The 16,567-nt window shown below is 40.4% G+C and overlaps 1 protein-coding gene across 5 annotated transcripts; it reads left to right on the forward strand.

Moving 5' to 3' along the window:
- The first annotated feature begins 724 nt into the window (after positions 1 to 724).
- LOC142371078 (SWI/SNF-related matrix-associated actin-dependent regulator of chromatin subfamily E member 1-like) lies at positions 725 to 13,969 on the forward strand. Of its 5 annotated transcripts, none has more exons than XM_075453671.1 (11): positions 725 to 743; positions 2,522 to 2,572; positions 5,418 to 5,461; positions 6,089 to 6,187; positions 7,713 to 7,805; positions 8,434 to 8,565; positions 11,364 to 11,535; positions 11,638 to 11,810; positions 11,950 to 12,051; positions 12,247 to 12,496; positions 12,613 to 13,969. In XM_075453671.1, the coding sequence occupies exons 2-11, from the start codon at positions 2,566 to 2,568 to the stop codon at positions 12,957 to 12,959; spliced, it is 1,419 nt and encodes a 472-aa protein (XP_075309786.1). In that variant the 5' UTR covers positions 725 to 743; positions 2,522 to 2,565; the 3' UTR covers positions 12,960 to 13,969. The 5 variants fall into 5 exon arrangements, with proteins under 5 accessions (XP_075309786.1, XP_075309785.1, XP_075309787.1 ...); XM_075453670.1 differs by lacking the exon at positions 725 to 743 and adding an exon at positions 1,883 to 1,947; XM_075453672.1 differs by lacking the exon at positions 725 to 743 and adding an exon at positions 1,883 to 1,947 and having other exon boundaries at positions 7,713 to 7,793.
- Positions 13,970 to 16,567: the final 2,598 nt, after the last annotated feature.

The following is a 16,567-nucleotide window of genomic DNA, read 5'->3' on the forward strand; positions in this document are numbered from 1 at the left end:
GTATAGATTCACGTATTATTGTTGTACAGTTCTGTATATCTTAATGTTCTAAACCATAGTATCAGATATTGAAATATTATCCTTTAAGGTAAAAAAAAAGGTACGTTTTGTCATGATGTGGTATTATGGTAAAAGACTACAAAATGTTTCAGGATCATGAGACTGCTCATGAAAAAGGAAGTTTGTTTGTTCCTGTAAGATTTACAAATAATTCAAATAATTGGTCTGGCAACAAGTGCAGTATTTCAGCGCTGGTCTCAGTCTGACAGACCTTGCAAGAATCCGTCAGACAGAGCCCCGTATCTCCGGTTACACCTCGTATATCTACAGGGCTCTCAAGTCTCACGCAATGAGCGTGAGACACACGCATTTCAACAAGTTCACACGCTCACACGCCACACATGCCATTTCTCACGCTGAGAAATGATCAACTTCGTCGCACAGAAATTCTAATGGCCGATACTATAAACGAGTCAATGGCAGGTTACTGTGCGCTCGTACAGCTCAGAACTATAGCTCTGGTACAGCTGTCTTGATTTAGCAACCCATCGGCAAATCACAAAATAGAATTTCTCAGCCAATCAGAAAACAGAATTTCTTGTTGCCGGGTGAGGTCTGAAATAGCTTTAAGCTGCAAGCACGCGTTCCATGAATGCACAGCGGACATAACCTTTATGGTCTGAATGCGTGCAGAAGTTGTAGACGAGCTGGAGGTGGAAGAGAACCGTCAGGATCTTCAGCAGGTTATATCTTCATTTATTTTAATCTTTTGTTAGTTACTATAGTTTTCCTACTCCTTGTAAAAGACCAATACCTGTTCGTTGGAGTAGTAGGCCTAAATATTCAGCACACACCCTTTGACATGAGCAACTTAATGAAAAGTTAAAAATATGTAGGAGTGTAATTAGGCTTTCGTGGTTAATTCTTTTCAAAGGTGACCGGTATGAGCAGGTTCCCAATAAGGCTATCTACAATTGCCAAACTGGTATTAGTTCTGCCAATGCTGAAATGCTGATGCAGAGAGGGTTTTTTCCATGGTGGGGCTCAATAAAACCAAGACCAGGAACACGTTGGCTCTGAATGGAACTCTGTCATCCATCATGACTGTGAAAATGGCTGACATTGAGCCACAGTGCTTTAAATGGGAGCCCCCAATATCAGTCATCAAGCATCAAAATCTGCCACAAACACTTACAACAACGCTCATAAAAAATTTTTGTTTGTTAAGACTTTGCATACCTAAAACAATTTATTTTAAAATATAGCAGAATTTAGTGTAAAAGTGAAGATTTTTACACTAAATCCCCCCCCCAAAAAAAACGAAAGAAACCCCCTGCGCACACGGCCCGGCCCCTGCCCCACCCGAATCACACTCCAAGCAAACTTGAAAACTTGAGAGCCCTGTATATATATCTCATTGTTTCTCACGGTGGATCCCTTGTTGATCAAATGTGATTGGATATGAATCGTACTAACCCAAATAATGTCTCTGAGGAATTCAAATAATGTGTGTGTATCAATCTGCCCTTGGTTTCCCAGACTTTCCTGATTGTTTTGTCTGTCTACTCCTGCATCACTTAAGGTCATATGGAAAAGTACTGAGACTTATTTCATTCCTAATGTCTAAGAACAAAGCCAATTATAACAACCAATTGCAGTCTTTAGCGTCAAATTTCACAAGCCTCCTTAGCCGCTGTTGGGTTTGATAATCTCGGTAGAAAGCAAATTTCCCAAAATTTATTCTTATTTTGATGTATAGCTATTTTTAATCGTTGTTACGTTTTTACTGAGGTAGATATTAGAAACTCAACAGCACCTGTGTATTTGAAGCACTAAAGTTTTATTCTGAAAGGTCCCGTTCCGCCTTCAGAACTGAGAAAAAATACTTCCGGTCTATGCGTAAAAGGCGGAACAAGCGGCCCTTCAGGGGTAACAAAGGGTAATAGAGTGAGTAGATACAAACTGTTTCCATTATGAATTGGTAAAAAAAACCAATCAGTTTTTGTTATTTTATAACTGTAATGTTTACATGACGCAAAATGCAATGGTTTAGGTTTTTGTGAGTTAGCCAATAAAACTTGCCGATTATTTCCATGTGCTGAATGGTAGCTTGAGGATTATTGTCTGTTAGCCTAGCTTTAATGGACATTTGTTCAAACATCCTACAAGGGGTTATAGAACGGTCTTCAGTAAACACATATTTGAGTTAAAGTACATGACTGGTATTGGAATGTTTCAAAATCCATTCAATTAGACGGTTAGGTCTTACATGTGGGCCAAATAGTCTCCAGTGTTAGCTCGTTTAGCTAGCAGCTCAGGCCTGTTAGAGTAATGCTAGCATGTTTAGCTTAGTCGGCCAGTGTTGTCATTGATGGTTTGTCACAAGTAGTCGGTCAGTTACCGACCATTTAGCATTTTTTTCTGCTCTTTTCCGCCCTTTTTGTTAACTCCGTTATTATCATAGGGTTATTGTTTGTAAAATTGGTAGCTTTATTCTCATTCCTCCTCTTTTCTTACACAGCTCAACAGATATAGAAGTAGCCTGATCTTCATTGTCCAGCAACGATGTCAAGTAAGTATGGACACAAACACTATTGGTGACTTAAATGGTTATTTTTGCTTGAGCAGAGAATGGGTATTATAGTTGTGTAGATTAATAAAGCTAGATTTGAAGCTTTGATTCATTGGTTTCTTCAGTAGTCATCACTTTATACTGGTGACCACAGTACAAAATTAACAGAATGTTGTAAATAGACATGATCACTATTTAAGAAAGAAAAAAAAAAAAAGTTACAGTATTGGCCAAAACAAAACTTCATAACCTTCCCGATCTTGGATTGTCCTCTTTCTTACAAGATCCAGTCAATTTTTTTTAAATGAAAGTGTGTGTGTGTGTGACTCCAACATATACTTGAGCATTAAGACTTGTTCAGTTATGGGACGCAGCGTGTAAAACTCATCAGCTTGACCTAGGAACAGGGGTGAAAGTAGTTTTCACTTCTTACCGGTGCTACAATGTCCGGTGTGTCACTAACTGTATTATTTTTTAACTCCGTTTTACCCGGGGGGGGGGGGGGGGGGTTACCTAAGTGTTCTATGTGAAAAAATTACATAACAAAATATTTCAGTTTGTAAACATTTTACTGTGAGTACTTTATTTTCAGTACATTTGGAACTGGACTGAAAAATGCAAAATGATGGAGAAAAAAACAAAAAAAATATTTTAAAAAATCAAAGTAGGCCTAATTGTCTTCTTCAGGGTGCTGGTGAGCCATCAGGGAGTGAGAAGGCTCATATGAATACTTTTTAGGGTGTCAGGAAAACGCGTGCTTACTTTACAAAGCATGCTCACATTTAAATCACAAGCTTACGGTCCTGTTGCCCACTGAAGCGGACATAGGCCTACGCTCTATGCTCAGCTGTGCCCCTGTTACAAACAGGGTGAACAGGCTATTTGAAGAAGAGTAATTTATTATTTGTCCAAGTAGAAGACATGTCTCAGTATGCCACCCAATCACAAAAACATGCAGTTTTTGAAAAGCCGATTTAACATTTCGCTGACACAGTTTTAAAGACGAGAGTCGAGACGACTTCATTCACTAGAACTAACTGCGAAGCAAACGCGGGCAGGAGATGGAAACAAACGGACCGCAAGCTCCAGAAAGGCACCAACAGAAAGACCAAAATATATGGGATATTTGCAGACGTTTTAAAAACTGATTACCATAGGCTACTGGCTGGCTTTCCCATTAGTAAAATTTAGTACCATTATTTCCAAATATTTTTTGTTGGGGTCTGAATAGGGGTGGATTTGAAAGCGTCAGTCGATGCAATTGGAAGCTGGCGCACGCTGGAGATCCTTTGACTATTTTAAGCAAGCCAAGCTGTTATCTTCATCGGAGCTGGTCAAAAATGACATATTGTGGGTAGCCTAGATGTGTTTTCTTAAAAGGCGAGCGTTACTGCATTTTTTTGTATTTTTTTGGTGTTTTTTTTTTTTTTTTTTTAATTCAGCATAATAAACCCTTATCAAATCTTACCGGTGCGCCGCACCGCCCCGAAATCTTTTACAGGAACGCAGCACCGCCTCACACCGGCTTACTTTCAAGGCTGCCTAGGAAACACATTTTGCATATTTAAAGTGTGTGTACAAAAAGCCAGCAGAGCCTTTCTCCTCTGAGCTTGGCTTACAAGTTTGAACTTTTTTGAACAATTACTCTTAAGTACATTGTTGTTACTTCTGTGTCCCAGTAGTAAGTGGTACAGCCACTGCAGTCTTTTATACAAGATGAGGAGGGATGAGCTAGGTCGTGGGAATGTTGACCAAAAGTCCTCAACAGATAGTTGCCGTCAACTCAAGTTTCTAGATTTTGGACTTTTTACGTCTGGAATATATTTCTAAAAATCTAGAGACACTTTGTTCAGAAATAGGGGGAGCTTGTGAATGAGTTGGTATATAATTTTTTTTTTTTAAAAAGGCGCCTGACTTGAGTGATGAACCAGTTTTGTCAATGTATCATTCCGGTTTTTATGTTTATATGCAAAGCGAAGAACCATTTTTGAATTGTATATTTATTAACTTTATTATTAGCTGCCTGACGCAAAAGGCGCATGATTTGATCTCGGTGAAATTGTTTGACAAGCAAAATGTATTTTGCACCAATAAGAACTATTATCCCAAAACTTAGCATGTATCGGCGATGTGTGCAGTCTGTTCATAAAAAAGGAAACACGGCAAGTGGAAAACAAAAGAAGTGACAGAAACCTACAGCGGACTGACTGTATCTGAAAGTGGTGTCTTAAGAAATGGGGGGGGGGCCTGAATCCAGACCCGATAGATACATCTGGCTCTGCAGGTTATCCATCTACTGTTGGCCCAAGCCTCATCAGAAATGGTCTCCATGGAATGGTGGCTGTCAAGAAGCTCTTCTTAAGCAAGGGAAACGGGGAGAAAAGGCTGAGGTATGCCAAATGACACAAGAAGTGGAGTGAAAATCAGTGGCAACATGTCTGATGGAGGGATGAATCCTCCACAAAGCCTCAACGTCAGTGGACAGAGAACGGGGGCGGGGGGGCAACCAACATCCTTGGAAATTTGGAATGTCCTTCTAGAAGGCTGGAGAACTATTTCTGACGACTACTACTAGAAAACCTGTTATTAGTCCTGTTACTATGAACATAGCAGTGGAACAAGAAGCGTTTTGATGAAGCGGCCGCAGCTCCGGTGCCTTTCAGCTGTTGGTTGCCTGTCACGGAAAAGCCAATTCGCAGTCATTCTGGTATATAACTACAATGATTGCAATCACTATCATGAATAAGCAATCACAAAATGTTTTCGTTGAAATCAGTGCTATTAATTACAGACAGCAGGTTGCTCTAACAACTGGCTAATGGTACTATTATTTTCTCCTACACAGAGCGCCCATCCTACGCTCCTCCTCCTCCCCCTGCCCCGACGACAGTAAGTTTCCAGCTCTCAGCTCCAGCCTTTGCTGTTACTGTTTAGGGGCAAAGAAGTGCTTCTTCTTTTTTCTATTTTCCTTTTCTGTGATCTGTCTGTTTGAACTCACCAAGGTTGCCAGAAATCTTGCTCGGCTCTCCATCATCGCTGTCACTCCTGCTTTTTCCTTTCACGCTGCCATTTAACTTAAACTGAAAGACTCAGTTTGCCTCATTGTTCAGGGGAAAGAAGGAAGAAACTCAAGTTAACATTTTTTAAATTTGAGCACCTGCACCTTTAGGTGATAATAGATTTCTGTCTACAGTTAGCCAATTTGCTTGTTTTTCTATGGTTCATTTCCTTGCATTCAGCAGCCGGGTGCATCAGTAGTTCAGTCTGTTAAGTGGAATGAAATGATCTTGATTTATATGCAGCATTCATATCTTGTGCATTAATTCTGAATACCAACCTACTGGCCAGTTACCTTTTTTGCCATACATGATGAGGTCATCCAAAACAAGAATAAAGAAAACTTATATTTTCATGTTTTCCCCTCCCTCCCTCTCACTTATTTATGTTTATCCCTCTTCCTCCTCTTGTTTGTGAGCCATTTCTCATTCGTGTTTTGTCTCATTTGTCTTCCATTAGCAATTGCCTTCCACCCCAGGGTTTGTGGGCTACAACCCTTACAGCCATCTGGCCTACAACAACCTCCGGCTGGGAGGGAGCTCCGGAGGCTCCAGCAGGGTAATGAATTAATAGACGGATTTAAAAAAAAAAAAAAAAAAAGAATAGAGAGAAGTTTTTTTGATTCAACATAAGCAGGCGTGTAGTAATTGATACCTATCTGGTGTAATACAGGCCACAAGTTTGATAAGGGGGGGAAAGATTGTAAGAGGGTGGGGCTTATAAAGGGGGGTGATCATAATAGGATTTTTCTTGTTACGCTTTGTCAAGTCGAAGACGGGGTAATCACGGTGTTGGCTCTTAGCCATTTCACTACGATGCTCGACTATTAGTATTTGTGGGAAATGTCTCAAAACTCCTTTTTTTTTTTTTTTTTTTTTTTTTTTAAGTACTACCTCAGTCTAGCTAAGTCGGTGACATGACAACCCTGCAGATTAGTGATTTTTCAGAGAATCTTCCCAACATCTCACTGAGGTCCTGCACTCACTGAAAACGGAGGTCGTGTAAATCTGGGCTCAGTTGTTGCATGGATTACACATCCATTTGCACAAATTAGGAATCCATGACCATCTTTATAATCTGACAGTACAGCTGATCTCTCCAATGTGGAGGATTTTATCTGCAGTAGTCGAGTCAAGCAGCGCTGTAGTGGAGAAACACCATCAGTAGACGGAGAATGAAATGGAGCAGATTGTTTTGGGACGTATAGAGTCATTTTGCATTAATTTGTTATTTAAATGAGAAAAGTTGGTCGCTTTTAGTTTCATAGCTGTGGCTCATTACATCATTTTGCTATGGCCTCCATGTCCCCAGCACAAACAAACCTCAGTGCATGATGTCAAACTCTAGTTTAACTAGCAAGTTACATCTAGATCAGTAGTTTGTAAACTAATCAGCATGTGGTGGAGTTAACGTCATTTGAATTTAAAAGCACTTCTCTCTGCTGTATGTTAGCCAGCGTGTGTTTTTAATGATACATTTTGGTAAAACTGTCTCTCATCAGCAGAGCAGGTGTGACAGTTCCTAACATGCTTCCAGCACATGTGACGCCTCTACGCTCGTTCTTTTTATTTAAAAGATTTTCTGAAGCTCATGTGAGCCTTCATCAGTTAAAGAGAAGTGACACATACATTTGTGTTGACATGCATTGGAATGATAAGAGACTGAATGCTGTTGTTACAACCCTATGTGTTGTTTTTGTGTCTAATAATGGACCATTGGGGAGGTAGAGGTGCTCAGGAGTCAAACCTTTCCCTTTAGTACTTTGACTCCTTTTTTACAGTCTGAAATACTATACAGGGGCTGCCCTGACAGACCTGCAAAATACCTTCATCCCTTTTGTGAAAAAGCATTCAGGAACACCTCAGTGTTGTGTCTTTTCATATTTCAGTGTACACTACTTGTTTTAGCTTTCACACAAGCCTCACCACGATCAGATGATGATCAGCTGGTATTTTATGATGGCTTTTGTTCTCTCTCCATACTGATCCCTTATTTGTTTTCCCATTCCTTCCTTCTCCCCAATCATCATCATCATCCCCTCCTCTCCTCCTCCGTTCCCTTCTTCTCTCTCTTATTTCCACAGAACTCTACCGGCATCACCGTCCCAAAGCCTCCCAAACCTCCAGACAAGCCACTGATGCCATACATGCGGTACAGCCGGAAGGTAAGCAGGAAGGTAAGACACCCATCCACGGTGTCTGCTTTTACTGCTTGTCCTCCCCTCCCCTGAAAAGTTTGCAGGGGTTTGAGGGTAGGAGACAGCCAAGCCATGACGCCTCATCACCACCTCAACCAGCAAGTGGAGACTCTCCACTCTCTTATTCTGCTGGCTCCTAGTAGCCTCTAAAAGATAAATTAAAACATCTAAAGCTTCGTTCTGCGAGAATGATCTTCTCTTGCCACTTTACGCTTCCCTTTAATACTCCAGCCTGCTTTCCTCTTGTTTCAGAGCGGTGGTTTTTAAACATGGATGCGCTCAAAAAACAAAATCTACTCTCAAATCTTGTGCTGACATTAAACTATAGATTGTGTCTTTTAGATTCATTTCATTTCATCTCATTAAGGCTTTTTTGAACAGTTGATGTTTATTTCTACTTAAGAATTCTAACCAGTTAGTTGCATCATCTCAGACTTTCTCTTTCCTCTGCACTTTTCCTCCTTTATTTCCCCCATCATCTAGTAGTTACCTTTTTTGTAGTTGACCTTAGCTGAAGTGTATTGAACTGATGGTGATGTTTATAGTTGTGTATATCGGGTGATCGCCTTTTCTGCGTGTGTGTTTGCATCTTGCTTGCACGTGCAAGGTATGGGACCAAGTGAAGGCATCCAATCCAGACCTGAAGCTGTGGGAGATCGGGAAGATTATCGGAGGAATGTGGAGGGACCTGACCGACGAAGAAAAGCAGGACTACCTGAATGAATATGAAGCTGAAAAGGTGAGATACTCGATGTTTTAAACTGCCTAACACAGCCGAACACAAGACTTCTACTGTTAAATATGGTTTGTATGGTGGTGACGACCAGATGCTTGAGGCAAAATGTTAAATTATCGGAATAATTTCCTGTCAATCGGTCATTATGCTCTGGCATGGTTCTGATACATTTGATTCCAACACTATGGACAGTGACTGAAGATATAGAACACCCAGGGTACCCGCGGGGTCTTAAAAACTTGAAAAAGTTTTAAATTTGATAACTGTAAATTAAGGCCTTGAAAAGGTCTTAAATTTTGTTTACAAGTCTTAAATTTAATTCTCAAAGGTCTTAATTTTTCCCTTTCTTATCTGCATGATAGTACAGCTCAACAACATAACTGTATACTTAGTAAAACACTAACAAAAAAACAAAATATGGAATGTTGCGTTGTAAAATTATTATTTTTTTTTTCTCTCCGACATGAGGTGGCATTAATGCACTGTTTCAACTACGCGGTCGGAAAATCCTGATTTCCAAGTTTACTAGAAGTTCTAGTAAACTTGTAAATCTAAGAACGCCACATTACGCTAGAGCGTGCACAGTTACGCCGCTGACCCACCGATGCCGTCGCTCGCGCAGCAGCTTTGGGATGGGCAAGTGCAGATTTAATCCACTGTGGCTCAATGAATCAAAATATGACTGGGTTCAGGCTGTACCGGGGAATGAGTGTGAGGCTCAGTGCCGTCTGTGCCAAAAAATTCAAGCTCGGCACAATGGGTCATTTGGAGTTGCACATGAAGAGTGCTAAACATTTAGCATGCTTAGCAGCTACACAGAAGCAGGCACCCATATCCCAGTTCTGTGCCGCAAACCCGACGCCAACCTCAGCAGCACCGAGCCCACTCAGCCAGGTAACATACAAGCTTTTTGTGGCTCGACGCCAACTCTTAAGGCAGAGGTGACGTGGATACTAAAGACGTTATCTGATGAAGAAATGGTTCTTTTGTTTAATGCCTTCACAGACAGGTGCATGCACACACTTTTGTGTTGTTTTATGGTTTTGATTGTTAATACAGTGTTGACACTGTTCCAGTTCCATTGTAATACAGTACATGCACACATAGATGTTCACTCACTCACACACACACGTGGTGTGGGATGTATGTGTGTCTAATATGTTAAGACATTGTTCTTTTACAGCAGAGTTTTATAGGGCTGTATTCTCCATTTGTAATAAATTTGCAAACAGGCGTGCAGACGCACACACTTTATTCTTTATTAAAAGAAGTAATTTTTATTTGTCCCCGTGTTATTCTGTTATTCTGACAGATTTCTTTTGCATTATTTCATAAATGTATGCCAGAATAGGTGCGAGGTTGGTCTTAAATTTCATTGGACGTGGTCTTAAAAAGTCTTAAATTTGAGTGGAAAAATCCTGGAGGGACCCTGACACCTTGATCAGGTGGTTGCCATGGTTACTTGGTGTACATTTCAAGTTCTAACATCAATGTGGTTTCAGGCTTTCATTTACTTGGTGTGATTGATCATGTTTTTGAATACAAATCAAATATGTTCTTAAACTACACCTAAAACTACATCTTAAAATGGATTTTAACACGTTAGTTTGACCAAAATCATACCAAATAAAAGCTCAATCAAAAGCTGGACTAACACAACCAGATAATGCGATTAGGGTTAATAATACATTTTATTTATAACGCACAACAAAATCTCAAAGTGTTAAGGTTGAGTTATTCCTGTGTGACAGTCTAGTCAATGCTCTACAGTTCCTGTCCCCTTAGACAAAGAAATAACAAGAAGCCAACGGAGTAAAGGGACAATGCACATTTTTCTTTTACTGTGTACAGCACTCACTAAATGTACAGGCTTGTAAAGCTTATCCATTCACTGCTTGACATGGTAACGATTTTCTATAATTTGTCAACTTTGATAGATCAACGGGAAAACTCCTACAACTCAAAGTTGAAAATGGCCTTCTTGCCACTTAAGCCTCGTTTCCACTATGCAGTTCGGTACGGTACGGTACGGATTGGGTCGCTTTGGGGTCAGCTTGCGTTCCCACTGTACAAAGGGGACCCTCAGGTGTGGGCGGAGTGCGTGTCGAAGCGTAAATGGCAAATAACAGCAAATAACAAATGACATCCATAATGTGGAACCACCTCCAAGCTTCTTCAGCTTAATGCCACACCGGCTCGCGGTCCGGTTGAAACCACACTGCCATTTTTGCGACAATCAGCTGGAAAACTTTTTGGTTTGGCACAGCGCCATCGAGCTCCCGCTGCACAGCCTCCTCACCAACAAGGTACCCCAAGCAGAAGGGTTACAGACATGGTAACGGTTCCATGGGACCGGTACGCTTTCGTGGTAATTGAAACACTGAAATAAGCGAACCGTTCTGAACCGACCCGTACCGGACTGCATAGTGGAAACGAGGCTTTAGTGTCATCCTGCAGGCAGTTGCTTTATTCCTTCTCCTGTTTATGTAAACTGGAATATTGGCAGTGGCTCAGTTAAATTGCCCGGTTGAACTCTTAACTGTAAACTCTGTGCACATGTTAACGAATTGCAAAGTTCTAAGTTTTCCTCCACTAAATAAACCTTTTTTTTGGTTAAAAAGACTTCCACAAATGGAAAGGAGTAGGTGTTGACGCCCAAATGGTATATGGGACCTTTTAATTGTCAGAACATACTTTGAAGAACACTAAATCCAGAAACATGGGGACACTTGGCCTGTCTATTAGATTGTAAGGCTAGAATTAGGAATATTTAAATGAGCTCTTCCTCTCTCCCTTCACAGATTGAGTACAATGACTCTTTGAAGGCCTACCACAACTCACCAGCATATCTGGCTTATGTCAATGCCAAGAACCGGGCTGAGGCGGCTATGGAGGAGGAGAGCAGGCAGAGGCAGAGTCGTTTGGACAAAGGAGAACCGTACATGAGCATTCAGCCTGCTGAAGACCCTGATGGCAAGTCTACATTTGCACCTGTTCAGATATTTGAAGTGCTCCAAGTGCCACCTCCTTCCTGCTGAGCTTCAACTAACCTTTTTTCTTTCCTCCTCTACTCAGACTATGATGATGGTTTTTCAGTGAAGCACACAGCAGCTGCACGCTTTCAGAGGAACCACCGGCTCATCAGCGACATCCTCAGTGAAATCGTTGTGCCTGATGTCCGCTCTGTTGTCACAACAGCCCGCATGCAGGTCCTCAAGAGGCAGGTTCAGTCTCTCATGGTGCACCAGGTAGGTTGGCAAGACACCCTCTTCTCCATTTTAACATTTGGTATGTGCATGTGAACTGACACCAGCGTGGTAATGTAGATGGCTGATGGAAGGTACTATTGAATTATGGACTCAACCTCGCGTCTCTTGGTGCTTTCAGAGGAAGCTGGAGGCAGAACTTCTACAAATCGAGGATCGCCATCAAGAAAAGAAAAGACGTTTTCTGGAAACCACCGACTCATTCAATACTGAACTGAAGCGGGTACTGTACTGCTTATTAACGTACAAACAGTTAATAAGCAGTTTATTAAGGATGATGCTTGAGTCCATATAGCAAAACATTGATGAATGCATTGAATTGTACTTGAATACATTTTACAACAAACTTATATTATCTTATCTATATTTTTCCTGCTGTTTTTATTGTACATGTAAGTATGTAAGTTTCTGTCTCCAGCTGTGCAGTCAGAAGGTGGAGGTAGACATGGAGAAGCTAGCAGCGGAGATGGCTGCTGCCGAAGAAGCGGCGAGGCGGCGGGCAGAGGAGAGGGAGCGTGAAGCAGCCGAGCAGGCAGAGAAGGCTGCGCAGCAACAACAGGAGGCTGCTGGAAACAAAGCTGCAGAGCAGAGTAACGCTAACGCTAGCAGCACTGCTAACACCACCTCAGGGACTAAAGAGGAGGACAAGCCCACCCCAATGGAGACAGGTAATCTGTCAGCACACGCATGTCAATGGATGTTTAGAACTTTTTACGTGAAACTAAATTCAATGAGACTTCCGGTTTTCAAGAATTGCCTGAAGTAAATCTGTGTCCCTCTCCAGATGAGGCAACACCTGAAGAGCCTCCCTCTGACCACCAGTCAACTCCACCTCCTCCATCTGATGCTCCCTCCTCTGATAAAGCGGTACCTCCCCCTGACCCCCCCAGGGAGAGCAGCACTCCTATCAGCAGCGCTGCCAGTGACGACAGCAGCAGCATGCCGCCTCCAGCAGACAGCATCCCAGGAACAGCAGAAGCCTCGGACCCCTCAGCGGGACAGGAAGCTAACTCTAGTGCAGCTAACCCTGCGTCTGCAACACCTCCTCCTCCTGTGTCAGAAGAACCAGCCCCTCCACCTCAACCACCAGTAGTACCCCCCAGCCAGAACAGCCAACAGTATGATATGTAAAAGTCATGTTAGACACTCAGTGGTAGCTGTAGAAATCCTCTCTGAACAGCGCTATGACACAACCTAAACACCAGGATGGAGTCATGCTGATGGCCATTTCCTTACCTGCATAGTTCAAACAAAGACCTCAAATAGCCCCCTGTATGGAAACTGAAATGTGCGAGCACACATTTGCATATTCTTCAGTCTTGATGTCTTTAAATGAACTCCTCACTTTTTTTTGACCACCATTGCAAACTGAATGGGTTTTATTGCATGACAGCTCAGCATATATTCTGTTGATAAACGGCCATAAAGAGCTCAACCCTTCCCCTCCATCATGCTACACCTCGCAGTCTTCTAGTTTTTGTGTGATACAAAACTTCTACTGTTACTTGTACTTTGTGTTTTTAGAGATCTAGCGGATCTTTTTAGGTGATGAAACTCCAATGAGGCTTTCGTGTAAAACCTGTTCTCTTGGATCAGTCGGCATTTCTAACATTTCTGAGTTTGACACAACTCATTGTGGAGGTGAAGTTCCCGGTTTGAAGTCAGTTCAAACGAAGCATATTAATTCTTACTTGAAGGCTAACCTTCCTCTTCCAGTTTGACAATTTACTCATGTTTTTAAGATCTGCAACTTTGGAAGATTTTGAACTGAGAATGCAGAGAAAGACGAATGATATGCTCGTCTCTAAGGTGTTTGACATCTGTGGATGGTAAAGTGACTTGCATTGAGTATAAAAAGTCCACCTGTATTGATCATCATGACATATACTTAGTATATAATTTGAAAGAGTTTATCTTCAAGTTTAAGCCTATTTTTTTTTTTTACTTTATTTAATTTGCAATTTCCTGCTGACACCACAAACATTAACATGAGAAATGCACGTGCTGCCATCCAAAGGTAACCTCACTTATGCATTTAAAGGACTGTTTTCTTACTTGAAATGAACTGTTTAGTAATATGTTTTTGCATCTTTCTTTTTTACTGTCTAAACTTATCTATCCAAATAAGTGATTTCTCAGTCTGTTGGTGTCTGACTTTTTCCTGCGTCACCAACAGGGAGCGCGGTTCTTATATTTTGGATCATTGTTTCTGGTTTACATTAAAACCTTGTTTTGCAGCAATATAACTTAATGTGGGTAATTTTCCATGATGGTGTTTGCCTTGTAGTGCAAATAAAAAAATACCTGCAGAACAAAACGAGTAAAAAAAAAAAAAAAAACTACAATTAAATACTGGAGTTGGCAGTAATTAACAAACAGGTGTTTGTTAATATTCGTGGACGTCATGAAATGATCAACAAATCCAAGAAATGTTTAATCTCTATACATTTATTTTTAAATCTTATTGATTACTAACTGCTCTGTATTAATGTGCAAGTGGTTTTAAACTGATTTCATTCTAAAGTTTAAAAAAAATGCTTACATTTAGCAGGTGTTCGTGCATAAGTACATACGGTGGCAAAAACATTAGCCTTTGTAGTTCTTTACATTAATGTATACTTTAATTTATATAAATTAAATTATATTGTTCGTATAAACAATAAGTCACAGTTATGAACTAACCAAGTCTAGTTTAATAATGCATTTTATTGTACAGCTCACGTTGAATGCTGTGGAGTCACTGCCTGTGAAAGGTCCAAATCAGTCTCAAGTGCTCTATTTCTGACACGTTTTGTTATCTTCCTTGTTAGAATTAAACCTTCACTCTCTTTCTAACCTAAATATCGCTCTAAGACCAGTCAAGCCAAAAGTGCCATGATGCTGCAAGAAGAGCAATGACTTCCTGCTGATAGAAAAGACAGATTTTATGTGAATATTTTCACTGTATTTTACTCTGAGCAAAACATTCTCATTTAACATGAAGGCTGCCTTAAATCACTCCACATGACTTATTAGCACTTTGATGTTCAAAGTTATGTTTAATTGCAATCAGTTTATGATAAATGTCGTGCTTTCTAGGTTTTATTTTTATATGTGATTCTACCATAATCAATACAAACCCTCTCCCAAAGCAGGAAACTAGAATTAAGTGACTGACAGAAAAAAACACATATTGAGCCGACCATTGTCTTCATGCGATCATGGCTATGGCCAGATGTAGCTGAAGATATTTTAACAGTGATCCCAACTGAATGGAAATGCTGTAACGGAGCAATGCTTCAGCTCCTGTGATCTGCTTTGATTCATTTTTTGACCACTTGGTGGCAGGAAACCAGGGTGTGATCACACTGACAAAGCTGTGAGGTTTGTGTATCTCTTTCTCAAGTGACCGTCACTCTCCCATGTACTTGAGTTAAGAGCCATGATGTTCTTTGTTTGATGAGAGTTGTTATGAAAATGCTGCAAAGAATTGAACAGATATGCAGAGAGTTGTAAATAATTGTTGCTAAAACATCAAAAGTACTCAAATTCAGGAAAAAATTAAAGATAAGGATGCTGTCTGAGGTTAATATATCATTTTTAATCTACACGGTTAATTTGCATATGCAATGAACAGCATTGTGAATAATAACCTGGCCTGGAGTACATACAGTAGCTAGGAACTAGTAAAACTACAATATGAGCCTGAGGTGAGGAGGCCTTTGCTCTACAGACACAATATTAACACATTTTTTATAAAAACATTCTATAAACATCCTCCTCTAATCAGAACATGAGCAAAAGAGAGAGGGAAAAAACAAAAAGAGAGCTTTCAATATTAAAGAATTAAAAACCCACTCAGACCAATAAATTCATTACAAATCAATAATCTCTGATGACACAAGATAAAAGCAAATATAAAACCAACAACATTGAGCTGTGAACTTCCCTGAAATACATTATCTCCCATTTGATCTCCTCTTAAAACTCTATTTCATAAAGCTTTATCTTTATTGTTGTCTTTATATAGTCAGTTCTAGTTTCTGTCGACCACAAATATGAACAGCCCTTGATGCCAGCTCAGAAGACTTTGTCAGCACAAGGTTGGAAGTTACACATTTTATACAAGATAAACAAACAAACCAACCAGAAAAAAACCCAATAACTGATGAGTCGCCCATACATAAAGCATATTACGTACATCGTGAAGGTGCAGTCAGTGTGGAACAAAACAAAGACAGGAAGCAAAGTCGACTGAAAAACACAATGGACATGCAATGTGATGCAAATGATGCATGAATATGCTAAATAAAATGAGGTTTTGACTGAGCGGTGAAAAATTCTCTGCCCTCCGTGACTTAGAATCAGTTAAGACAGGAATCATTCGACACAGCAAAGAACAGAACGGTCCAAATGAAGAGGTTAAAAACCACACGGTTCAACTTCAGCTTTGAAATTTTGCAGCTTTTGGATGGAAGTTGTTTCATGCTTACAAAAAGACTGCTTTTAAAGCTTTTAAAAAGCTTATTTTGTTTATTTTTGACCCGAAGTCAATCACAGTGTTCATGTTTTCTGTTTATCTTTTAAATGACCAAGGCCGTTTTTAATTGATGAACATGAACATGCTGTGCCACTCACTCTCCCAGCATTGAACAACAGTTTCTTGAGCGAACAGTTGCTGTAAAGTGAGAGTAATCATCAGAGCTTGAATCAGGGCAACGGGACTTCTTTTTGGATCTTGAAGATGTTTCACCTCTCAT

Source organism: Odontesthes bonariensis, chromosome 21, assembly GCF_027942865.1.
Source record: "Odontesthes bonariensis isolate fOdoBon6 chromosome 21, fOdoBon6.hap1, whole genome shotgun sequence".
NCBI lineage: Eukaryota > Metazoa > Chordata > Actinopteri > Atheriniformes > Atherinopsidae > Odontesthes > Odontesthes bonariensis.

Coding starts and splice junctions, on each gene's coding strand:
- LOC142371078 (XM_075453671.1), top strand. Junction 6,188..7,712: donor GCTCCGGAGGCTCCAGCAGG/GTAATGAATTAA, acceptor TTATTTCCACAG/AACTCTACCGGCATCACCGT. Junction 11,811..11,949: donor AGTCTCTCATGGTGCACCAG/GTAGGTTGGCAA, acceptor TGGTGCTTTCAG/AGGAAGCTGGAGGCAGAACT.